Source organism: Beta vulgaris, chromosome 5 (genome assembly GCF_026745355.1).
Source record: "Beta vulgaris subsp. vulgaris cultivar EL10 chromosome 5, EL10.2, whole genome shotgun sequence".
Lineage (NCBI taxonomy): Eukaryota > Viridiplantae > Streptophyta > Magnoliopsida > Caryophyllales > Amaranthaceae > Beta > Beta vulgaris.
In genome coordinates, this window is record NC_079206.1 from 26,512,253 (window position 1) to 26,539,469 (window position 27,217).

At 34.9% G+C, this 27,217-nt stretch overlaps 1 protein-coding gene and 1 non-coding gene across 3 annotated transcripts; one reads left to right on the forward strand and one right to left on the reverse strand.

Annotated features, from left to right (window-relative positions):
- Positions 1-169: 169 nt before the first annotated feature.
- On the forward strand, positions 170-19,787 carry LOC104893220 (universal stress protein A-like protein). Of its 2 annotated transcripts, none has more exons than XM_019249581.3 (4): positions 170-497; positions 9,298-9,401; positions 10,909-11,027; positions 16,101-17,406. In XM_019249581.3, exons 1-4 carry the CDS (start codon positions 326-328, stop codon positions 16,123-16,125), a joined length of 420 nt encoding a protein of 139 aa, XP_019105126.1. In that variant the 5' UTR covers positions 170-325; the 3' UTR covers positions 16,126-17,406. The 2 variants fall into 2 exon arrangements, with proteins under 2 accessions (XP_019105126.1, XP_010677621.1); XM_010679319.4 differs by lacking the exon at positions 16,101-17,406 and adding an exon at positions 19,356-19,787 and having other exon boundaries at positions 176-497.
- Positions 727-800, reverse strand: TRNAN-GUU (transfer RNA asparagine (anticodon GUU)). Its single transcript has one exon. It is a non-coding gene; the product is annotated as a tRNA-Asn (tRNA).
- Positions 19,788-27,217: the final 7,430 nt, after the last annotated feature.

The following is a 27,217-nucleotide window of genomic DNA, read 5'->3' on the forward strand; positions in this document are numbered from 1 at the left end:
TCTCTATTAACGGATGTGGTCCACGCGTGAGTAGTAATAGTAAAAACGTGGGTGCATGCCCCTTGATTGCTGATCAATGTATTATGTGGCGGAAATCCTGTCCAAAGTGTCCCGTATTTGTGACATGTGTTTAAGTAAGTGATGGGTCCGTCCAATTTCCAGGAGCTGCCCATTGAATAACAATACCATCTTCTCTTGAGAGTTAACTCTTAAACCATCAAACTGCAAACATGCAAATATAGACATTGACACAACACACAGAAATCAAATTACCCAACAAAAAAATTAAAAGAGAGACAAAATAGTAATTTAGCAAAAAGGAAAAATGAAGGTGATGGTAGCACTAGATGAAAGTAAGAGGAGTCTCTACGCTTTAAACTGGGTTCTTTCCAATGTAATAAAGCCTGTTGGTCAAGAAGAGGAACAGAGTGATAGCTTTGTGTGCCTGCTTCATGTCAATCTTCCTTTTCAGACTTATGTTTATCCTGCTGGACCTGGTTTGTCTTTGTCCTATCCTTTTTATTGTATTTTTCACTTAATTATTCCAAATTTATGTCGAATATGTAAATTTCACAAATATTGCAAAATTTTGCATCTAAAATTGTCATTCGGTATATTATGGATATATTTGTTAAATGTTGTCATATGATAGTAATTAGTAAAATAAAGAAAAAAAGAAAGTTTACTGTAGCAACACAAAATGTAAAGAAAAAGAAAAAAAAATATCGCTAGAAGGAGGGGTCGAACCTCCGACCTTGTGGTTAACAGCCACACGCTCTAACCAACTGAGCTATTCCAGCTACTTGTTTTATTTAATATCATTAAATTAATTTATATCGTGTACTTACACGTCATGTCTAAGTAATGAAAAGGGAATACATAATTTTATTTATACGATGTATTCTAAATTATTTTAATAAACATTTGATTCCCTTAAAGTATAGATACTGTTATATTTTTTTGAGTGAGGATCAATAAGATTATACATTTATACTTTTTTTTATATGTATTGCAACATATTCTATTGAGACGTTTTTTATGAAATTTATTTTTAGAGGAAAGAATTAGAAGTAGATGAAAATTGTGGGTATGTGATAGGAGTAGTGGCGGATCCAGGAATTTTTTAATGGTGGTTCACTATTAATTACCGTTCACTAAATCAAAATAATTTTTAATAAAAAAATACTTCAAACTAAATTTCAATCGAAAAGAAAATAAATATATAACCAATAATTATACAAAATACAACCATATAGTACTAGAAAAACCAAATATCCAAATTATACTACAAAATACAACCAAATACTAGTAAAATGATTACAATTGCTCACGACGAGTCGACGAGTTTTCATGTTTTGATATCGATTTACAATATCATTCATGCTAACATTCAAAAACAAATCATTCTCTAAATAAGTAATCAAACAATCATTCAACATTTGATCTCCCATACTATTACGCAATTTGTCTTTCACTTGCGTCATTCCAGAAAATACCCTTTCTACACTTGCCGTTGCAACGGGGAGAAGTAACACCAATTTTAAAAGCAAGTAGACCCTATCATGAGTTTCAGACAATCCCGTCTCCACAAGTTTCATTGAAAGCTCACTAAGAGTCTTCAAATTCCAAAACCTTTCATCCGATCTCATAGCAACAATAAAATTCTGAAGTGTATGGTCAAAGAATATCAATTCTGAACTTGAAAATTCATTTGGATAGAATTTTACAAGTTCAATCAATTTTGCTTTATCAAAAGAAGCAAACCGATTAGTTGGATTCAAACAAGACATACACACAAGTAAATCTTTACTTGTCTCGGGGAATCGATTATCAAGTTCTTGCAAGTGAAGATCAATGACACTCATGAAAACTTCCACTCGAAAATGATGTAAATTTGACACTTGTGGGCCCTTACCTATAAACAACCTTCTCTCCGGGACAACATATTTCCCCTCCATGCTAGGAACCTCAATGTCATACTTAGCCATAAAAGAAATCACCTTCTCCATATGAGAATCCCATCCTTCATGTCTCATCTCTTGCAAATTAATCTTGGTCACATTAACCATTCGCATTGCATTTACAATGTCTTGATCACGTTTTTGTAATGCCACATTCAAGTTATTTGTTATCCCAAAGATACCAACCATCAAATGCGCCACAAATACAAAATCAAAAGACATCAACAAATTTGTAATAGTTTGTGCTTTGTTAGAATCAAGTGCATCAGAGACTTCTGCAATGTCATCAAGCGACCCAAGGATTGAAGGATATAAATCAAACACATTCAATATTGTTTTGAAATGAGATCCCCAATGAGTGTCACAAGGTCTACCTAACCCACGTTCTTGATTCAACCCGACCCTGTTTCAAGTTCACCTAAAGACAATGCTTCCACAATTCTTTGAGCTTGTTTTTCACGAAGAAATTCTTTCCTCTTTGGTGAACCTCCCACGAAGTTCAAGAGAGGTGCAAGTACATCAGCAAATAACCAAGCACAATCAGAGTTTTTTTTAGCAAGTGCAACTTGAGTCAACTGAAGTTGGTGAGCAAAACAGTGGACAAAGTATGCTTGTTTACATTCATTCTGTATTAGAGTCTTAAGGTCATTAATTGAACCTTGCATATTACTTGCCCCATCATAACCCTGACCTCGTACTTGAGAGAAAGACAAAGAATACTCCATCAACAATGACTCTATAGCAGTTTTAAGAGTCAAAGAAGTAGTATCGGAAACATGCACAATACCAAGTAAACGCTCCCAAACTTCTCTCTTTTTGTTCACATATCTCAAACAAAGAGCCATCAACCAAGATAGTAAAGAAACCACAATCAATATCTTTAATGATTGCTTTAGTTGTCTCTTTTGCACATGCATTTATGATATCTTTTTGGACAATTGGAGAAGTAAGTTGACAATTACCAGGAGCATTTTTAAAAACAACTTTTGAATATTCAGGATCTTTTTTTGAAAGAAGAGTCAACAACGAGATAAAGTTACCTCTTCTCAAGGAACTTTCTTTTTCATCGTGACCACGGAAAGATAATCCTTAGAGTAGAAGCCATTGTATAGTTTCGATCGAAGCTTCAAGTCGTTTCCTATAAGCACTTATAGTTTCCTTTGTTTGTTTTGACAAGGCAGAGGAGATACTTGATTTCTGTTTCTTGAATAAATCCATGGCTATCACTGCTTTGTTGTGAGCACTCGTGTGTTTTCCGACATGATTTTTATCGTATCTAATCTATTCCAAGATTTGAAACCCCCACTAACAAAAGCATCACCTCCAATTGCATTCTCATCCTTGAATAAATAACAAATGAAACAATAGGCAGCATCCTTTTCCACACTATACTCAAGCCAACTCCATGTTTCAAACCACTGGGCAACAAATCGACGGTTTTTGTGTGCAATAAGTGTTTGAGGAAATAGAAAGTCTTTGGGTTGACAAGGTTTTCTCTCAATGTAAGTTCTCCTCACTAAATCTCTATCATTTTTATGAAAATCACTCATCTTTCTCCTTAATCATGGGTCTTGTGGAAGATTGGCGCAATCAATTTCACGTAGTCTTTGACTAAAGACCGGAGCGCTAGGAGGATTATGAGGGGAATTATGAGGGGAATTTGGAGGGGAATCATGAGGGGAATTTTGAGGAGAATTTTGAGGGGAATTTTGAATTGAATTTTGTGATGGAGAGGAATGTTGTTCGCTTGCTAGTTGAGGAGACAAAATTTGTTCACTTTGTGTTGGATGTGGAGGAGAATTTGGAGTTAGATTTTTCTTAGTGAAGAAACTAGCAATGTTTTGCATTTTGTTTGGAGTACGTTTCTCTCTTCATTATCAAATCTGAAAATCAAGTAACAATTGAACTAAATTTGATGTATCTCACCAAATGAAACATATGTCAATTTGTCATAACTCATAAGCCATAAACTATCATCAACAAAATCAACAATAAAGTGATAACACTCAATTTATATATAATGTAATTTCAATAATCAAACACCTATAACACACAAATCAAAATACAAAAACAAAATCAACATTTATAACAATTCTACATTACATAATCTGATATATAAACACCTATAACAACTGAAATTGCAATTTATTTTTCAATTCTCATGAAATTGATAAACCCTAATCTATAAAGTAAAACAATAAATTAAGCAAATTGAGTAGATTAAGATGTACCTAGAGTAGATTCACGATTCTTGGAAGTTTTCCGGCCACCGTCGTCCACCAAGGAAATTTCCGACCACTTGAAGCCACGAAATCCGACCACTTGAAGCCACGAATCGCCCACCAGGCCACCAATGAAGCCACGAATCGCCCACGAAGGACGAAGCCACCAGCAGTAACGAAGCCACCACGAATCGACACGAAGGCGCCGCCGGACGAAGCCAGTCCAGCCACCAACGAACGAGGCAACGAGAAGGTTGAGGTTTTATGAGAGAGAAAGAAGTCTGCGATTGTGAATTTATGAGTGAGAGAATAGAAGTTTGCGACTGCGTTCAGTGCGTGATTTTTTTGAAATTTTTTTATTTTTTATTATTATTATTTTTTTTTATTGCTGGTGCACGTGCACCAGCGTGGTATGAGGTAAATCCGCCACTGGATAGGAGTGAGATAGTTAGATAGAAAGAAGATATATCATAAACGTTTCAATTAATATAAAATTAGGGAAATATTATATCCTAATTAAAAAAACTAGGAAGTAATAGATAGATGGATAAAAGTCTCTTTTATTCATGTTTGAGGTTACAAGATTGAGTCATGTCAATATATAGACAACATTTGTAGCTTTTTTGGGGTTGAAGTTGATGTGAAAAGAAAATAAGTTCCCAAAATTATTTGCAATAGAAAGGTATATAATGAGGGTATTTGGCAATTAGAGTTTTAGAGAAAAAAGAGAGGTTTGGACCACTTTTAGAGATTGACTAGTCAAAAACTCTAAAAGGGGTGTTTGTTAAAAGAGAGTTTTAGAGAGAGTTTTGGAATGAAAACTCTCAAAATGAAAAACTTTTCTTTAGAGGATTAGGTAAAAAATATATTTAATGACTTTTTCCCCTAATAATAATACTACACATATGTATTAAAAATGTCTATAAATATCATTTTACATAAACAAATGGCAATAAGCTTTTAGTAATTAGTTAATTTTTACCAAACACATTTATAAAAAAAGTTGTCAAATCAGCAGTCAAATCTGCTGAACAAAAAAGTAAAAACTCTAACAACAAACTCTAAACTCTAAGAGCTAAACTCTAAACCCCATTTGCCAAACAGGGCCAATATGGTTTTTTCACCAAGTATTTCTAAGTTTTCAAAAAGAGAACGTATTGTGTCGGACTCGTCCGACCATAATCTTTGGTCGGACGACTTTCAGGTGGTTCCAATTTTTTTTCAGTTAGTCTTAATTTTTTTAGGTAGTGTTCATTTTTTTTCAGTTAGTTCATTTTTTTTCAGTTAGTCCATTATTTCTTTCAGTTGGTCCATTTTTTGTTTCAGTTGGTCCATTATTTGTTTCAGTTGGTATACATATTACGAAACAAAGTCCAACTGAAAGAAAACAAAGTCCAACTGAAAGAAAACAAAGTCCAACTGAAAGAAAATAAAGTCCAACTGAAAGAAAACAAAGTCCAACTGAAACAAAACCATGTCCAACTGAAACAAAACCAAGTCCAACTGAAACAAAACAAAGTCCAACTGAAAAACAAAACACTAACCTCTGTTTTCCTATCACTTTCTCCTTCTTCTTCATTCCTCTTAGCTGATTTCTTTCTTCTTTGTTAGATCAATAAAGAATGGAGACTGAGATTAAGAATTTCATGAAAAATAGGATTTATGAAAGAACTTAAGAATCTCATGAAAATCTTCCAAGTCTTATCTTCATTAAGAATTTCATAAAAAATCTTCCAATTACAGTCAGATTCACACTGCGCATTATTGAAACAAACTAGACCACCAACTTATACTTTGGAGTTTGGGGGAAATAACGATATACTAAGGTAAAGTTATGGTTAACGATAAACTTTAGAGTTCGCGCATTAATGGTTAAGGTAAACTTATACTTTAGACTTTAGAGTTCAGGACTTTCAGTTGTGGAGAGGAAGTAGTTACTGGGTTCTTATGATTACTCTGTTTGTGTTATGATGTGCTTGTATGTGAGCACTGAAGACGGACACATTATGGTGACCTAATACGTTCTCGCAGAGAGATGTATTGGGCTCAGCCCGTCTGACAGTAAACAGTACGTCAGACGGTCTGACCTAATACTTTCACTATAAAAAAAATTATAATACGGTTAGGATGGTGAGGGTTAGGGCATTAGATTAGGGGTTAGGATTAGAGTTAAGGGATAAGGGTTACAGGGGTTAATTAGGGTTAAAGGGGTTAATATCACCATTACTGATTAAGGACATTTTGATATATTACCATGAGTACGTGGTAATTTTTTTGAAAACTTATTTGGTGAAAAAACGGTATATAATATCACCCACTTATGATTTTTTTTTCTAAAATATTGTCCGAATTAATTTCTTACTACGTAGTGGTACGGTATCAGATTATCACTTCTATGTTCTATCTAGCAAAAGGAAAATTAATCAAGTTTTTGATTGGGATTTGGATCCTAAAACGACTTCTTTGATAGGTGATAACAAAAATAATTGATGTAGATGTCATTTTCCAAGGAAAGTCCTAACTGATGGCTATCGTTATGCTTGTCCTGTTGTCCACCTAAGTAGTGAACAAAAAAATGATGGGCTAAAACTGATAAATTAAAGAGAAGAGATGTTATATGATTGTGCCTTTAATAACTACAATTACATTACTTATATATAGAACATAACTTAAACTTAACCTAATAAATTTAACCTAATGGGCCTTGCCCATAGATATAGACCTACCACCCTCCCGCAGTTGTAACGGCAGTGAAACGAACGTTACAATTGGACAAATAACAATAAAAAACACCAATAAAAATAAAACCGAACTCAAATTCTTCAATTCTTCAAATCTTCAATGAACAAACCTCGTCTCAAGGTACAAAAACCGTGTCTCACGACACACAGAGAGACAAAACATGTCTCACAATCTGTTTTGAAACAGATCTGAAATTGAGACCAAAGAACCAATTTCTTTTTTTTTTGTGAAAGTTGTGATGGAATGATCATCATCACAGAAACAAAAGAACAAATTTTCGATGGAATGAACATCATCGACAATTTGAAAGAAACCGATCTGTTTTGAAACAGATCTGAACAGAATATAAAACAAAAAAAACAAATTTTTGAAGAAAAGAAAGAACAATAACCCACCAACATCATCTACTACCACACAAATTCAATTCCAATTCTGCACCCTATTTCCACTTATAAAAAGCGGTGAGTCCTTCATGTTGGACGATTAAAAGCATTTCTCCTACAAATAAACTCAACCGAGTTAACCCAAATCAACATCCTATCACGTCTGCCATTAGAGAACAGATGGAAAGGACCATGCGTGTCTGCAAGGGATGGAAGCTTGCAAAGACCCTTCACTTAACACCGCACTCGACTCCCGAGGTTAAGAGAACTACGAAGTATAGAGAAACGTGACCAAAAAAAAAAAGTATATACCGGCCGATGGGTGTCAAGAAATCAACCACCCATCGGCGGTGAAGAGATAGGAAAAATTGAGAAACCCCAAGAACTTAACCTGCTCTTGATACCATGATAAATTAAAGAGAAGAGATGTTATATGATTGTGCCTTTAATAACTACAATTACATTACTTATATATAGAACATAACTTAAACTTAACCTAATAAATTTAACCTAATGGGCCTTGCCCATAGATATAGACCTACCATTGTTAAATTTCAAATTATATGAAAATGGGCCTGGGTAACCCAATAAGGAGGAGGAGAGTTTAGCCCACTTACAAGTTACTCCTTATTTTATAAAGTGGTTATTCTCTCCTCTTTCTCCAATGTGGGACACTCACAAGTGGGCATTTCATGGGTTTCAACAAAAACTAAAAGAGCATATTTTGAGAATGTAGCTATATTACCAAGGAATAAGGATACGTGCATTATATTACCCAGGATATGTGCATGCGATGACTATCCTTACATATTACACGTAAGTTCATTATAATCCATATACCTCTTATAAAAAGAGTTATAATTACTTGACTTTATTAATTCCTTTTCAATTAATTAGGGAATGTAAAATAGAATTTCTCTCTATATCTCATCAATTTTATTTTCAATTCGTCCTCCTCTACATCACCATATATATGCATATGCCACCCTGTCTAACATGATCAATAATACTCCATATTTTTAAATTAGGGGTACAGTAAGAAAAAAGTGAACAGTAGAGGGAAAGAGTATGAGAGAGGTGCATTTATCAATTAGATGGGCTATCATATCATATAAGGAATGACCTAATGTAAATACACCCCTAAATGGTGCAAATGTCTTATTAGATAAAAATGGAGGGAGTATTGCTAATAGTTTTACAGAATCAAATTCAATATAATAGCTATAGTATTTAAAGCCATGACTATTATATATTCTCCCATTTCAAAAGCTTGTTTAGGAGGATTTAAGGTAAGAAAATTTATGAGGTTTAAATTTGTAAAGAGGAAAAGGAAAGTTTGTAATAAGGTGGAGGGAGTATTAAGAAACTCGATCTAGAGGATCCGCGCTTACATATGTTAACAAGAGCGTTTATTGTTCAAGGGTATGTGAAAAAGAATAAGAGCTTGTTTGGTTAACCTTCAAATACATGGGAAATTAGAATTCCTAGGAAGTAGGTATATGTGTTGTTGTTTGGTTGGCAAAAACATGGGAAGTAGAACTTCCTAGGAAGTTCTATTTCCTACAAAATGGAGGAAATAACTTACCTAGGCCCCCTAGGTAAGTGGAAATTCCCATGGGAAATAGAATTTCTCATGTTCAACCAAACAAAAAAATGTACTTCATAGGAAATGAAATTTCATAGGCAATGCAAATTCAAGGGAAGCTATACTTCCCAACTTCAACCAAACGACCCCTAATTATATATTGTTTAACCTTAATTATTGGAAGTCTCTGTAAACTTTAAGGTGGAAAAACAACAACAATAAATCATGATTTTATTCCTTATTCATGGGTATGAACTACGAACTCCCACGACTCTACCTTATCCGCATATGATGATGTTGATTATATACATTGATACTCATACAAGCTAGTACAACATGTTCAAGTGCGGGCCCTTTTAGTGTCTTGGCTAACATTCTATTATTCTTTGTATTTGTATATACAGTTATTTATACTACACCTTCAGTCGTGGACTCTGTTAGGCAAGCACAAGAGCAAATATCTGCCGGTATTTTCGCTCGGGCTATAAGATGTTGTGAAGAAAAGAAGGTGAGTACCGAGTAATAATGATGAAATAGTACTAATCTTATATAGTATGCTGAAGAGTAATTAAAGATATTGATTTAATATCTTTCCATCCTTATGCAAACATATTTTGCTTCTCTCTTTTATGTGAGAGATTTTTTGAGAAAGATGTTCACTTATTTCATAACATAGGAAGTATATCATATAATCTTTCATTTTTAGCATAGGATGCACGCATAAATGTATTGTAGTCCAAATTCAATTTGAATTAAAGAAGTAAAAAGACTCCCTCTGTCCAAATAAATAGCAACCATTTGAGTATCACACTTGCCATTATACAAATTTAATTGCTACTATCTTTATTTTTTATTAGTAAATATGATAAGGAGTTGATATTTCAAAAATATACTCGTACATCAAAAGAAGAAACCCAATAATATTTTACATAATACTCCCTACATTTCTTTTTATAATGCATATACGATATTTGAGAAAGAACTTTGACCTTTAGTTACTCCCAATTCAAAAATTGAGATGAAAATATAAGAAAAGAGATATTATGAAAGTGTATCAAAAGACAAATATAATGGTGAATCTTAAAATTTAATTGTCATATTATATGAAAAATTTGTAGTCAAAGGATTTTTTTCAAATAATGCATGTCTCCCTTATAAACAAAAATGGAGTGGGAAAGTTACTAAGTTCTGTGTTTTTATATATAGGCTCTGTTTGGAATTACTAGCTGAAAATAAACTAAAACTGATAAGTTAACTGAAACTGATAAGATAAAGTTGAAACTGATAAGGTGCTAGAATTGATAAGGTAACTGATTAGTACAACTGTTTGGCAAAATTAGTTGATTAAGTTGATAAATTATTTTAGCAAAATTAGTTATTGTCAAAATTTTGGAAAGATTTATCAAAATTTCAGTCACCTGATTTTGAGAAGGTAAATTTTTTAACTTATCATTTAAACCATTTTAGCCACATGAAAATTTATTTTAGGTGATCCCCAAACACTACTAATCATTTTATTAGCACGTAAAATATGTTAGCACCTTATCATTTAGGATAGCTAAAATGCTTTCCTAAACAGAGCCTATAAAACATATGGTCAAAAGGATTAAAATATATACAGTGTAAAATTCAAACTTTTGCAATTAAATTGGAACATATGTTAGTATGTGTTAGTTCAATGTATAAACGACTCATCAAAAAGCTAACATGCCAATCATTTTTTTTTTTTTAGAAAATACGAATTAGATTAAAGTATTTCGAAAGAGTTTAAAAAGAGGGATTCCTCTTGGAGAAGAAACATAAGGGGGACTTTTAAGTATTACACATTTCTCCGAACTCATGCAGATGTAGTTTAGTATACCATTAAAGCACATTAAATTAATATCTTCTGCTTCACACCCAATTTGCTAGTGAATCGGCTGCTTGATTGGTTCCTCTTTCTTCATGTTGTATCTCTTAGATTTGCATCCCGAGCTCCCTAACTTATGCATGTTGTTTTACAATGTTTATTACAGATCAAAACCGAAGCAGTGTCTCTTCGAGGGGATCCCAAGGAGGTAATTTGTCAAGCTATTGAGGAAAGACATGTTGACCTCTTGGTTGTGGGTAGTCGTGGTCTTGGCATGCTGAAAAGGTGAATCTTGTAATATATATATATGAGTACTCTTGAATATTTTGGAGTTTACCTTTTTTGACCGCCCTAACTAGAAACGAAAATTACATACCTATCACTCTACTAGTTTAAAAATTTAAAAATGGGTAAAACTGATATGACAAATTGCAAAGCAGGCTCCACTCATTCTTCGACCTTACACGTATATCGTGCATATAAGACTAGTAAATAACTATAAAAGCATAACATTTCGTATAAAACCATTTTGTTACCTTTATTTCAGCTTTTAGGCGGTGAAAATTCATATAATTTAGAAAACATTCAAGTAAACATATATTTCATCTGTTTCAACATAGATGATACTTTTTGACTTTTGCATCATAATTTGACCATGTTTTGTGATTTTTACGTGTCGACAAATATAGACATGTGTGATCTTATTAGATTCCTCTCGATATATGCTTTTAAAATATCATTTTTTTATAATTTTTACATGTAGGAAATTAGATATATATTAATTATTAAAGTTATGCATTGACAAGCGTGTCCGGAGAAGTATGTCAAGTATTTTATAACAGCGGAAGTATTTTCTCACCAGATAAAAGCATATAAGACTAGGTTATGTTCTTTTGGACTGAAGAGGACTCCCTAGCCCTAGCCCTAGGCCTAGCCCTAGCCCTAGTCGGAATCGAATCGCGAACCTAACCTTACTTAACTTAACTGAAGTGAATGAAAACTATGAGAGCAAACTAACTGAACTGAACTGAATTTTTCTTAATTGAACTGAACTGAATTATTCGTCTGAACTAAATTTTCATTAATTCATAATAGAGCCTTATTAGCCAACGGTAGGTTCACAACTTCTATTAATACATTGTTCAACAGATGTGATGTAGTTAAATTTTGATCACGTGGTCATTTAAGATGATAGACGAATAGACGACATCTCGAAAATTTTGAAATGTTATGTGGTACTAATTTAATAATACAGTCATGAGTGATTATAACGTTAAGAGAGACTAATAATTAATTTTTTCATCATATGCTTCTAATTATAGTATTAATGGTGCATCATTATTTGGTAGATTATACTCCCTGTGTTCCAGAAAGCAAAGTCCTGACCACTTTCCTTATATGTTAATCCGAAGATCCATATTAGTTTGAACACTTTCATTTATGGCATGGTTCCAACATTACTATATTATTTATTTTATACTCTTTTGGCCCACACTATAGCTTTTCCAACAAAAAGTTACACAACTTTCTCTCTTCTTCTATACGAGATACCCACCAACTATTAACACATTTACTTTATATAAATAAAATAACATTTGATAACCACACTACGACTTAGCACCTTAAACTACGTAATCCCAATGAGTGTTCAGATCATTATGAGATGGAGGGAGTAAATTATATCTTTAAACCTTTTATGCATGGTATTCCTTCGATTTTGCTTTCCTCCCCTTCAAGATGGAGATTACATGTCCCCCTTTTCGGGAAAAAGAACAAAACTTGACCATGAAATTTGCTTCTTATTCAAATTTGGAAACAAAGGGATCATTATGGTATGGTTTAATTTCATTTTTAGAATGTTGTTTTGATTTGGAGTCGATAGTAATATACACATGCATTTGGTTCGAGAGAAACAAAAGGGAATGAGGAAAATGATTTAAACAATTTAGTAGAATTAACATGAAGGACAACAGGTTAAGAGGATAAGAATGGAGTAGTAGGAATGATGTATCATTATACCTTAATCGTTTTTCATATAATACAGGCGAACCAAATTAAGAAGATGAATCGAAATTGATATTTTGGCTAAAATTAAAGTTCTTAGTTTGAAATTAGAAGTTCCTATGCCAAGGTATATTCCCAAATTGAAGTGACGACCCATCAAGTCATATGGGACATGTATTGTATTCATGTTTGTTATTGAAAAGAATGTTTTTTAACAACTAATTTCCGCTCCTAATTAGCTCTTATCCCTACAACTTGTTGTTCCCTTCCCTGCCCCTAGCGTCATGGAGGGGGATGGCTATACGATTTGGAGATGGTCATTGTATTGGCAGCTTGATTGTGGTGGTGATGGTTTAGAGGGGGTGGCGTTGAGTATGTGGGGGTGTACTTGGATATATGAGATTTATTGTTAGACGGTGGTGGGGAGGAAGAAAGGATATAAAGGTCATGTGGTGGATTGGTGGTCATGGGGGTGATAGAGAAGATGGGCAAGGGGGTAGAGAGCGATTGTGGTGATTTTAGCTGTTTAGGTAGGGGGCGGGTGGAGGAGGGGGAAAAGAAAGGGAACAAATGGGAGGATAGGGAAAATGCGGGCATTCCTTTCTTTCCCGATTGTCTATAAGATGATGAAGAAACTTGCAGATCATACCTTCTTAAAGAAGGCACCCTTGAAGGGGTAGTGCCATTGCTTGAAAATATTACGAAGAGAGAGAGAGAGAGGAGGTCCATGAGAGGCCCCAAAAATGTAGACATCGTACCACAACCATAATTTTCGATATGAATCACAGTGGATGAATAAATTCCCACAACTTTAACTTTCTTGATGCTTATTGCAGAAAATATAAGTCAGAAAATATAAGTCTGAGTTGGAGGCGGAAATAATGCCAAGATTAGCCAACTTTGCCTTGGTATTTAATCTGCCAAGGATAGCGGACCAAACAAAAATTTCAATGCGATAAGGCACCAACCAACACCAAAGGCCTTTCACCGCATCCGCGTTGTGATGAGCGTGGGCTTTGGCCTGTTCCATGGAGTAGACTTTTACCGAAAAGATCCGATTTTGTCTTGTTAGGGGTTCAGATGAGCTTGTTCACCCGTTAATGTAAAAGAATCACACGACCAACAATAAGTTGAGAGTGGAATTTTCCTGCACATCTCGAGGCCGAAGAGGCCACTTCCATAGTAGGCTCCATTGCCATGAGTTCCCGTCCCAAAATTGAAACGAATTGACTGTGGCATTTGGAAATTGGGAAAGGAGGAATAAGTGTGGGCAAACATCTTCAAGGGAAGAATCCCCCGCCCATAAATCATGCCAAGAGAGCACTGAAGATCCATCACCAATTTTCTTTCTTACCAGTTTCGATATGATGTGTTTTGCAACATTATGGTTGAGTACAACATTACACATTGATTTCCAAGGTCCACTTTTTTTAAGGGGGAGAGAGGTTATGAATAGAGAAAAAGGAGTCATACCCGTACTTTCATTCAATCACCTTGAGTCACAAGAAAATTTCTCCATAACCATTTGAACGAGAGGGGCGTATTTTTGTCTTGTAAGTTCTCAAAATTCAGACCACCATGTGATTTAGGGAGTTCAAGAACGTTGCAAGCAAGAAGAGGGATGGAATATTTTTTAGGCTTACCATTCCGAAAGAACTGTCGTTGGAGTCTTGTGATTTTATCAACAACCTCTTTAGGAATGGGGAAAAGTGACATATAGTGGAGGGGAAGACTAAAAAGAGAGACCTTCAAAATAATTGCTCTACCACCAATTGGGAGAGTACCACTCTTCCACGAAGCCAATTTCTTTTCCATTCTAGAAATGATAGGGTCCCAAAGGTTGATCCGAGAGTAAGAGCCGCCTATTGGAAGGGCGAGATATGTAAATGGTATTAAGTGCCCAATTTTTCATAAAAGAGTGTTGGCCGCATTATGTAACCATGAGTCCGGGACATTTATGTCAATAAGGGAGATTTTGTGAAAGTTGATTTGAAGACCAGAAGCGAGTTGGAATACAACAAGAGCTCTTTTGATGTTGGCCAAATATTCGATCTTGGGTGGGCAAAAAAAGATTGTATCATCAGCATATTGTAGGTGGGAAATTTTGAGTCCACCACGGCTAACCTCGACCCCTTTCCATAGAGAAAGCTCCAAATCCTTTTGGATGATAAGATTAAGGGGCTCAATAATAAAATCAAAGAGAAAGGGTGATAATGGATCGCCTTGTTTAAGTCCGTCTTGCAACTTAAAAGTTGGAAAAGAGGATCCATTGACAAGGATGGAGGCCGAACCCGACAGAACACATGATCTAATCCACAACCTCCATTGAAGGGGAAAGCCCACACACAAGGGTCCATTCAAGGTAACTCCACAAAACACTGTCGAAGGCTTTATGAAAATCGACCTTCAAAATGGTGGCTTCGGACTTGTTTCTCTTGCAAGAATCAATAAAAGCTCATTAGCAATTAAGGAACCATCAAGTATTTGCCTATATATGATGAATGAAGATTGTTGGCGCCTTATGAGTGAATTCATCACTTTTTGGAGTCTTCTAGCAAGTATTTTCGCAATGACCTTGTATACATACCTAACTATTCTTATAGGCCTATAATCTTTGAAACCACATGGGGAGTCCGTCTTTAGGATCAAAGCTATAAAAGCATTATTACAACCCCTAGGGAGACTAGAGGAGGAGTGGGAAATTTTGATCAGATCAAAATTTCCCTTTTGATAGTTTCCCAAGCACTCTTTATAAATTTAAAATTGGAGCCATCCGACGCCGGTGCTTTGTTACTATCACATGAGGCAACAACTTCATCAATCTATATATGTGAGAATGGGGCCATAAGAAGAACACCTTATTGACGAAAATTTATGCCATCAAAAGTGGGCCTAAGAAGATGTTCTTCCTTGAATATGTTTGCAAAAAAGATGTGGCTTATTTTTGATTTCATTTGGACATTCAATAATATGGTCACCAACATCAATCTACTTAATGATGTTCTTTCGACGACGAATGGAGGCCATGATATGGAAATACCTTGTATTCTTGTCACCTTCTTTAACCTATTTGGCTCTTGAGTTTTAAGCCCAACACACATCCTTTTGTTTTAACCATCTACACAACTCCAACTATCTGTCTTTTCTTTTATTAATCTCATGAGTTTCAAGCATATGATCATTTGCAAGCATATCAATTTCATGTATTTGGTTCTCAAGTTTTGAAATGTTAATGTCAATAGAGCTGAATTCATTAACATTCCATTCTTTGAGTTTGTGCTTGACCATATTTATTTTTTATTTAAAGGTAAAGATTCTGATTCAGACCATACCTTTAATACGATTTTCATGCAGACAGGATGAGAGAGCTAAGAGTTGATAAAACGAAACGGGCGGGGCCCCAGTTTCTTTGATTAGATTGGACCATTAATGGGCAATGCTCAAATAATGTTCTCTTGAGAATTGATGCCCTGATTGATGGGAAGGAGGAGATCCAGTGGCTAGTAACAAAAACACGATCCAGTTTGCTCTTCGATTGGCCACGAAACAATGTGTACTTCCCCTTAGGAATCGAAATTTCGAGAAGTTGTAGTTTCTGCAAAAACAGTTTAAAACGTAATTGAATCGTTAATTGAAATCACTTCACTACCTCACTCATATGCTTCTAATATTTCGTTACAATCCCCAATCACTAGACATTACACATGCAAAGATCCGTAAAATCGAGAGAGGTCATCCTATACAAGGGATGTAGCGTCAACACTACAAGGGTTGTAAAGGTTCGTGATGCAGCAAATGAGATTCAGAGGAAATAAAATCGGATAAGGCAATCTAATTTCTGTCACAGTTGACTTATTCTAATGCAAAAAAATGATTTCTTCCAAATTGAGACTAAACCTCCAGAATTCCCATGGGAGGGGCAAGAAAACCACTCAAAATTTTCATCTTTCCAAAGGGAGCTTATGCTTTTAGGGTTAATATGATCAAGGTTGGTTACTTGAGCAAAAACCATGTCCAGATTATGATGATGGATTAATCTTCGAAGGGAATTGCGTCTTATTTTTGCCCCTAATCCACTTATATTCCAAGATAATATAATCATTGAGCAAACGAAAGTGATGAATGAGGAGATGGGAGGATTATGCAGGCCCTTGGGTTTCACACCAATTTGATTAATTTGATTTTCGGAGCTCGATGTTGTCCTCAATTCTGACATGTAATACAGAGAGAGGGCCGTCGAATTTTCAGCCAGATTATGGGCCAACTCCATTGTGGATCAGGCTGAAATATCAAAGGAGCTGGGTTGGGAGGTTTTGTCTCTTGGAAATACGGTGTTTGGGTGATTCGAGTTTCTTTTTTTGGAGTTTTTTGGATCTGTTTTGAACATGGGCCATTTTGATATTTTAGGGATTTCATGTTCAAAAGCTCGTGGAAATAATGGGCCTGACAAAGATGAGGAAGAAGTGGTGGAATAGGATGGCCTAATAAGGCCTTGAATATGTTGTTCAAAGGAATATGTAAGGAGGCTTTTGGGCTTGGCGAATTAGATGGAGAAGGTTTGGGCTTATTTGGGTAATTTGGTTTGGCATGAGGGTAGAGAGAGGTTTTGATATTAACGAGGTGTTGGTTTGATTGATGGAGGTTTCATTGGGGGGGGGGGGGCACAAAAAAGGTTGGCTCAGTAATTGTTCTATTATCTAGGGCTCAGTAATTGTTCTATTATATAGGGAGGTGTTGCGTAATGAATCATTGCAGGCATGGATTTTAAATGGTTCATTAGAAGTAAGGAGGTGGGACCCTTGTGCATCCTTTTCGACTGACTTCTTAGACTCTAAACACGTGTGGTAGGCGAATCCACTTTGCTGGCGGCTTCATTTCATCAGAGTCCACTAAAATTGGGGGAAGAGGTGATGGCTGGACCACTTTCTCAGCTAAAGGCTGTGGACATATCTAGGATATTCTTGAACACTTACCATCAATTTTCATGAGTATCTTACAATTTATAAACAACAAACAACCTGTGATGATACATACTACTTTAGCGCAGTCAAATCCTCAATAATCAATTAATAGAACCTTCGCAAACATGCATCCAACCTTGTAAAATTTTCATAGTTGTGCTCCATCCGAAAGGAGGTATCCCATAATTTTTTTTCATATTTCCCTCCATAATGACCCAATTACGTCGTTAACATTCTTGATGGTGAAGAACCATCTCTCCAGCCATTTACTTTCAAATATTGTCCTTTTATCTTCAAAGGAATCAAAGATAATTAAGTGAAGAAGACCTCCCATTGTCTTAATTGTAAGGCAAGTGACATTTTTTGCCAAAATCTGATTTGATGTAAGGTGGGTAGCAACCATCACAATCATACTCCTCGAGAACATTTCATCATTTTCACAATTTCTACTTCCATTAATTAGTATCATCTCTTGACCTTCATCATGACTAACTTCAAGCTCATCCTTGATGCATTCAATGTCTGGGATGCGGGAGCTCATTCGACGCACCATTGTTGGTTCAAATTTGAAACAATCGGGTCTGGAATCATTTTCTTGTGGGGGTAGCATGTTATTTGGCTTTTCATTTGTTGGGTGGTTTGCAGTTTTTGGTGATTGTGTACTTTGGTGAACAAGCTTGTTGGGTTTCGTTTGAGAGGGGTTGCAAGCGCTTGTATGGTCTGTGATCTCTTATAGAGCCATAAGTATTTTTTTTTGTTTTGGGTCACTGGTTTTTGGTTGGTAATTGGGGTAGGATTTTAGGTGAAGTGGAAGAGGTGTATTCTTGCTGGTTGGTTTAAGCCAATCTCGCTTGGCGGAGCAGACATGCATTGCAAAGGGACCAAATTTTCTGCCATTTTCGTAGCGAATCACATCTGTGGGAAGAAGGATGTGGGGAGAAGGAATTAAACGAAGGCATATCTTAGCTTGCGGTTGGGTCTGAACATTTTGGGGATGAACATGTTCATTATGGTTTCATATTTTGAGAAAGTTTGGGATTGAAATATTTGGAGGTAGGTTATCTGTGAAGCAGGTTCTGGAGGTTAGGGAAGTCGTCGTTTCGCTTTTGCAAAGTTGTCAATTGATAGGATTTATCACTTTTTCTTTCCAAATGCTCTTGTTCTCCAGATCACTCCATTTCAGTTCTGGATACATTTTGTCGATTCATAATAGTACGTACATTAAAATGTTGAATACATTTTGTCGATTCATAATAGTACGTACAATAAAATGTTGATAAGGTTTGTTTAAATTATAAGAGGCATTTATTGGTTTATGCATGGAAAAAGAACAAAAGCTATAGCATAAATTTAACAAAGATTGAGTTATTATTTGTATATTGCTACAAGTAATAGTTATATAATATAGTGATAGACACTTTTGCTGTCAAAACCTTATACTTATATGAAAATGAGGAAGTGAAAGGGTGGAAACATTTTTTGTAATCTATACCTCATAAAAGCTATTTTGTTGGATTTTTCTGGTTGGATGAAGACATGAAGTTCTTGAGAATATATATTATGAAGAACTTATGCAGTGCACTTGAATACAAATTTAAAAAAAATATATATATCTAATTTTTTATATAATGATGTTTACAATTTACAGGGCGTTTTTGGGAAGCGTAAGTGATTATTGTGCACACCATGCAAAATGTCCTGTGTTGATTGTAAAGCCGCCGAAGGAGTTTTCTGACCAAGAAGAGCAAGTCTCTCAAAGACCAACCTAGGTCATCATAGTTTGTGTTGTATGCAATTATAAGTGTGATGTGAAAGATGTCAAGGTTTTGTATATCCGTAAGAAAAAGTTGATGTGGTTATGTATGTAGTTAAATAAAATATAAAAATTTTATTTTGTAGTCTAGCAACGCTGGCTTCATGTAAGATTTCGGGTTGTGATATTATTGTATATAGGAAAATGTTGGGTAATGTTTTGGAATAAGGTGGTGATTATATGTGTACATACATAATGTGTTTCTCTAATTAATTACCCAATGATCCAATGATGGGCAATAAAAATGTGCTTACAATTTGGAGACTATATTTGGGTGGATTAAAAATTTAATTTTTGATGAGTAAACGAAACTCTAAAAATATGCAGGGCTATTCCTCGTTGTCACTATAAGATCTCGTACTTCCCTAATAACATAGGTTCTATACGTGAGGTAACCTCGGGGGTGTTTGTCCTTGTAAAAAGCTTTGTGAGCTAGGGATAGTATTGGATCTTAGTCAACCATCACATTGTTCTCTTGAACTTGCTTAAGACTAGAGTGGATCTTGTATGTAATCATTTTTTTAAGCAAATATACGAAGCGTGGGATTAATCTCTTGGTTAAAGACCATTTTAAGTTTAACATAAGCTTGACCATACGAGTAAAACACATATCTTGACTTTAAGTTGGACTTTGTTTTATTTCTTACCTTTTTGACATTATTGATTGCTTATGCTATGTTCTATATGCTTCCCCTCGAATTAGGGAAAGAATTTCGAGAACGACCTATAATTCGTCTAAAAGTTAAAAACTGCATTGTAAAGTAACGTGCATGGTGCACGATAATCTTGTGCAAACTTGTGCCAGACACATCACCATGTGTGATGTGTGGCACACATACAAGTGAGTCAAATGTAGTTGTTTATTTGACGAATTATTTGAGCTTTTAATTTGTTGCATTCAACATCATCTATTATCACTTTTTTAGGTCATTGTTTCAAAAAAAACACCTAATTCAAAGAAAGAAAATTAATCTTATTCATGCATATCATCTAAAATTGAGTCTATCTCTAAAAGTGCATCTAGAAAATGGTCCGAATGTAATGCCCTCTAAAGGAATTTAGCAGATAGCTCATTCTAATAAGATTCATCTTTCTTTTAGTGAGCTCATTTCCTTAGTTACTTCACTATAAAGCGTGCTTGGCTGGGAGTAGGCTAGGGACGGGTGACCTCATGGGAAGTTTCTCATGGTGCGCATGAGCAAGGACAAAAAATATCGGAAGAGCTTGTTTTGGTTATTGAGGACAATTGTTGGCTCTGGATATGCATTAATAATGACGATGGACGCGACTCGACTCCATACGGGTCGTGTGTTATAGATATCAGAGTAACTCTTGCGACTGCTTGCTGATCGTCACGGAGGATTCGCTGGGGCTATATCACTGACTTTGGTCGAGTATGTGATTAGTTTTCAGGTTTGGGAGAGAGGTAGTTGCGGCCAAACATGTGGAGTCCATAGGTGCAATGAGGGCGTTGCTGGCATCAACTGGAGGTGTATGTAATATCTCTCATAATTGTTTTAAAGGGTTTAGCAGACTACTCATTCTAACAAGATGCATCTTTCTTATAAGGGTGCGCATGAGTGAGGACAAAATGTGCTGAAAGGGCTTGTGTTGGTTATTCTGTACAGTTGTTGAACCTGGATGCATATTGGTGATGATAAATTTGGCAATTTTCTAATAACAAACTTTCCTTTTTTTAAAAAGTAAAAAATAAAAAAGAAAGGGGTTCATTTTAAAAACTAGAATGATTAAAAACTTCTAAGCCTAATACAATCAAGTCAATCAAAGAATCTAGACATCCATCTTAGGCACATGATTAATTTGAAAGTCAAGTCCATATAAGTTTACTCCTAGTTAATTTCAAAGGCAAGCCTATATAGACCCGATTCAAGTCCTAACAAGGTCAAGTTTGCATCTTTATGTAAGCTTTAGTCAATTCCGATTTCATGTCCATATTGGACCAAGTCCAAAATTTAAAACTACTTCCATATTGCCATAAAGGCCGAATCTTTGAGTCTAATTAACTGATATGAGGTTCTCGGGTGTCGTTTAATGTATCAAAAACCACTTTTCAAACTATATTTATAACTCCTAGCAAGCGATTACTAACAATGTGGTAAAGGCAAGTCAAGAGTCGATCCACAGGAAAACTGGCATTAACTAAAGTTTACACAAGATTAAAATGCCTAATTGAAAGGTATTTGAGGGTGTTGTAACAACTAATAACTAACTAAGACCAAATAGAACAAGCAAATAAAATAGGAGTATAAAATATCAATGAGAAAAACACCCGAACCAAGGCTACTAGTATGAATCAAATAAGAAGAATAAATATTAATGAATCGCATATTCAAAAGTGATAATGACGCAAGGTTTACCTCTCCTCTATAATGCTCAAGTCCTCATGATTAATCGCTTAATCAATCAACTAAATCCTATTTTGCATGGTCTTTAGTTAATTGATTAAGAGATCAAATAAACACGAAAAATGTCTAATAAAAGGATCCCCTTAATTTTACCTTTGATTTATGGGGATGAAAATTGGGTTCAAAAATTCTATTAAGAATATTTGCAAATAAAATAACAAAACAAAGATGTGATCAATATCTATCATAAGGCCTCAAAACACCAAGATCAATGCATAATCATCATTAAATCGTCACAATTACATTAACAATTAAGGAGAACCTAATTCATACTTTCACTCGAATCCTAAATAAAGTTTACTATACAATCATGGAATTTAAGCATAAAATCATGACTCATAGACTAATTTAGTACTAAATATAATTAATGGATGACTAATAGAATAAGAATAAGAAATTATGAATCTACCATCTATAAGATCTATCACTATGCATGAAGAGAGAATAACAATAAGAAAAGCAGATAAAAAATGACAATTTGCAAATTAAATTAATCAAAGTAGAAATGTAAGAATTAAGATTTTTCAATATGTTTTTCTTTGTAAGTAAAATCATAATAAACTCTCTAAATTATTAGAATAAAATATTCTTCAAAATAAAAGCTAAACTATTGTTTAAAATGGCAGAAGGCTTTACAAAATTTTCAAAACTTGATAAGTGCGAGCGCACCATAAAAAGTGGTGTTGGCACACTTATCCTTTTGACATTTGAAATTTGGCCTCTATGATGTGGTGGCGAGGCACCTAAGAAATGGTTTGGGCGAATTTGAGAAAGATGTGCGGGCGAAATTCTGGTTCTACTTTGGTCGAACAACACAACTTATACCAGTCTTTAGAAAGCTACCGAAACGACCTTTCACCTCCAATAGTAATTATATTAATCCAATATGTGGTTTTAGGGATATGTCCATTTGAACTTCCCCTAAAAAGATTTTATTGTGCAAGGTGCTTCTTTGTCCGGGCGGACATGAATTAACATAAATCCAAAATCAAATATCCAAAATATTTTTCATTATCGAGTTGATTTAAAATATAAGTGGTTTAAATATAAACTGCATAACCAATGAATCACTTATTAAAATAATTATTATTTTTGAAATATAAGTGTAAAAGATTATTTATTTATAATAATGATCCAACGTCCTATTTCAAAGCCTAATTATATATTACTGATAATTATATGTCGAGCTCATAGAAAGATTTTGAGTACATTTAAAATATTTTGAGTTCAATTATTTGAAAGTCCAATTAATTATTCATGATAATTATTTATTTTTATTTATTATTTTATAAATATTTTCATAAATAAATATTTTTCGAAGAGATTTATAAAATTGAAATAAGCTTTTATCCCGTAAAATCCATTTTCGGATTTAAAAGATAAAATAAAATCATTTAAAGACGCTTTGAAGAAAAAGGTTGTTAAAGCGTGTTTGATGGAGGTACGTCTGGCGCGCCACGGGCGTGCAACGCGCTGGTTGTGTCGCGTCAGGCGCACCAATCTGCGCCTGACACATGACTCTGTGTGTCATGTAGAGACGTGCACCTTGCGCACTCTTTGCACGACATGTATGTTGTTTTTCTTATCTTTTTTGTTTTAATATTTTCATATAAATAGCCTCGATTTTCCAGATCTAAAATATAATTTTGCACGTACTCTTTGCGCCCAAATTGAGAATAGTATCATACTCTCATACATTTCATACACATACTTTCAAACACACACACACGCCTATTTCGACCGATCTTTAGGTTTCATGATTGCTCGTCCTAAAGGTTGTTACTCTCTCAGACCTAAGTCGCATCAGCATATTCTTGAGGGTAGTTGAATAAATTTTATATTTTTATATTGAAGTTACTAACTATTTCTTTCCATGATGCAGATCTTAAATATAAAAATCATCCTTTTGTATATTCTAAGCTCTTTTGTTCTTGTTCTTCTTCATATATATATTGTTATGATTGTCCTGTTTATACTTTCATCACCCAATGTTGTTATTGTGTACCTAACAATTATTCTAATATTAATCTTATCATTTGAGAAACCTGCTAGGAACCCAGTAATATTGATTGCTTTATAACGTCTCACTAAAAAATAGTGTTTTTGATGTTTTTAATCAACCAACTTTGACTAATATTTTTAGGGTGCTTGAAAATATTATTTGGTAGTTATTTTGCATAAACTTTGATATGAATTGGTATTTAGTAGAGGCCAGCAAAGGATGAACGTGGTTCATGACCGTGTTCTTAACCTCACCCCCGAACTCAATTTTTGGTTCATGACCATTAATGAAGTTATGACAGGAAATCTACGCTGTATAACTCCCTAAATATTTCCTAAGACTTCCCAATATCCAATTAGGTTTAAGAGTCTTTCTTTAAATAATGGTTAGCGACATTAAAACATTTTGAATAAAACCTTATCAACGGGGCAGTCCAATACGCACGCACTCATACCGCGTAGGCAAACAAAATCACGCATGCCATTTCTCCAATCCTTATCATTTATTTTAACCTAAACATATAACATCCCTTTCTCTTTAACCTACCTCATGGAAAGTACACTTAACAATAGCTTTGCCAAATTTACTCTTTCAAAACGTTTAACACTCAACTCAAAATTCCAACTTTAACTAATAGACCTTGACCTCCACAACCAAAAATTATTATAAGCCAAGTCATACCTCTGCAATAAACCTTCCCAATCAATCAAAATCATACATGCATATCACATCTTAATAAGCCATAAATACGAACCAAAGCCCATTAGGTCAAAAAACCCATAAGGGCGACTTAGGCAAGAGTCAGAGCATCTTCCCATTCATTAGCCTGAACTACGAATGGTCTGATTCTACTAAAGATACGTAGAAAACCTCACCCCGAGGTATGATCGATTTAAACCAAATGAAACATCATTATATACCCTTGCCATAGACCTACCAAGCATAATGCTCGGCCATCAATTAAAATTTTTAAGAGCTACGACTAGTCTGATTCCATCATTGATACGTAGGCAACCTCTTTTGAGGCACGACCATTGTAATCAAAAAATATATTTTTTTAAGACTTGCCTAAGGCCATGAAGAAAGCAATCGCCCAAATCATGAATTTTCAATGCTCATCTAATTTGAACCTGCATCATTAGCCTCCCTCATTGCATGAGTCAATTCATTATAGCTCTGCCCTTTTCTTTTTCTAACCCCTTGACACTTCTTTAACCACATTATAACCTTCTAAGCCAACCTTAGCATAACCTCTCAACGCGCAGCGCCATAAATGAGCCTCATCCTTTGAGTGTTCTTTTCTTTGGCATTTCTTGTTTTTTTCAGCTTAGGAACCCTATATGGAATCTTTGGTCCATACTTCCACTTAGCGTGACGAGATATCTTCATAATCAAGTAATCAAGTCCATTACTCCATAAATTCCACCTTGTTGGGGGCTTCATCAGAAATTCACATATAAAATAGAGGCTCCAAGCGTACATGGCTAACGACTTCATTACAAGACCATACATGAAATCTTGGGTTTTGAACCCACGCAAATACAAGATCGCACCTATTTATGCACTTAGGCCCTTAGCATACGAAACTTGAAGCATATACAACTCAAGCATTAAGAAGACTCATTCTACAACGTATTTTGAATCCAATATAATCTATTAACTGAATGGATCATCCTTGGGGAATTCCCATTTCTCCTCTTTAACAAACAATTTTCTAAATGAAAAATTGAGCTTCTACAGGAACAACAGAGCATCATATCGTATCTTTGCATTAGTGTCATACCTCTGCATTTGCATTACATAGTTGCATTTCACATTATACAAACACTATGTCAAGCATTGCACACATCCTTCATCCTTATTCATATGATCCTAGCATTAGTCATAGAGTCACACATCTTATACACATTATGTAGTCTAATGTTACAAAGTTGCACACTTACACTATATCCTCATAGTTTAGGTCATCAGTATGTCCTAACCCTTCTCGCTTTTGAGGGAATGAACTTTTTGTGAGTTATATTTCTCGCTTTTTAGTGAAATAACTTTTCGTAAGTTGTATTTATTGCTTTTTAGAGAATGAACTTCTTGTAAGTTATTTTCTCGTTTTTTTAGCGAATGAACTTTTCGTAAGTCATATTTCTCGCTTTGAGCGGATGAACTTTTCGCAAGTTATTCCTATTCCAATTGCTTTTAAACCGAATCAATCTAACCTGATTAATCTCTTTCATGTAAATAAACTTTTTGTAAGTTATCCTTTTCTTCCTGATTTTTAAGCGAATGAACTTTTTGTAAGCTATGCTTTTTTTCTCGCTTTTAAGCGAATGAACTTTTCGAAAGTTACTCCTGTTTATTTGCATGCTTGTGTTCATTGCATCCTACAGATATAAGACGACAACAATAGTCGAGTCTAGCTCTAGTCTTCAACCAAGTACATCTCTGGAGCGGGACAAAGCTCTACATCGTCGTGAGCCGGCCGGAATAGCCCACATATAGCACTAGAGCGGGAGGAAGTTGTATACCATCGTGAGTCGGCCAGAATAACCCATATATATCTCTGGAGCGGGATGAAGCTCAGTATCAACATGAGCTGGCCATAGTAGCTCATGATATCTTTTTCACATATCCTTTCGCAAATTTATGTTTGTTTTTGCAAATGTTTTTCATATCTGTCTGTTTCTGAAGACTTTTGCTTGTTTTTTAGGTACCGATGTAAAAGAGTGATTATAGATTGCAAAGCATCTAGAATCATTATCCTTAACAACACGTATACTTTCACCTTCGGTTTTACAAACCTCAGTGGGATTTTGTGGACACATATTATCGTGTTTTCCCATTTAAGGGCCCAATGATGAAACATAATATGGTCTTAATTGGTGCGATCTAAGGGAAGAGCAGTCCCAAGAGACAAACTCAAAACTATTTTCAAGTGTAAAAGCTTATTTATTTATATAATAATGATCCAAAGTCCTGTTTTAAACCCCAATAAATTACTCCTGATAATTAATTGTAATTTGAGCTCATAAAAGTATTTTGAGCTTAATCCTTTGAAAAAGCCCAATTAAGTATTCATGATAATTAACTGTCTGATGCAGGAGGTACGCTTGGCGTGCAACACAATCGTTGTGTTTCGGCAGGCGCACCAATATGCGCCTGACACGTGTCTTTGTGTATCACGCAGAGACATGCACCTAGCGCCCTCTTTGCACGGTGCGTATGCTGCTTTTTTAAACCTTTTTTTTTTTAATCTTTTCATAGAAACATTCCTC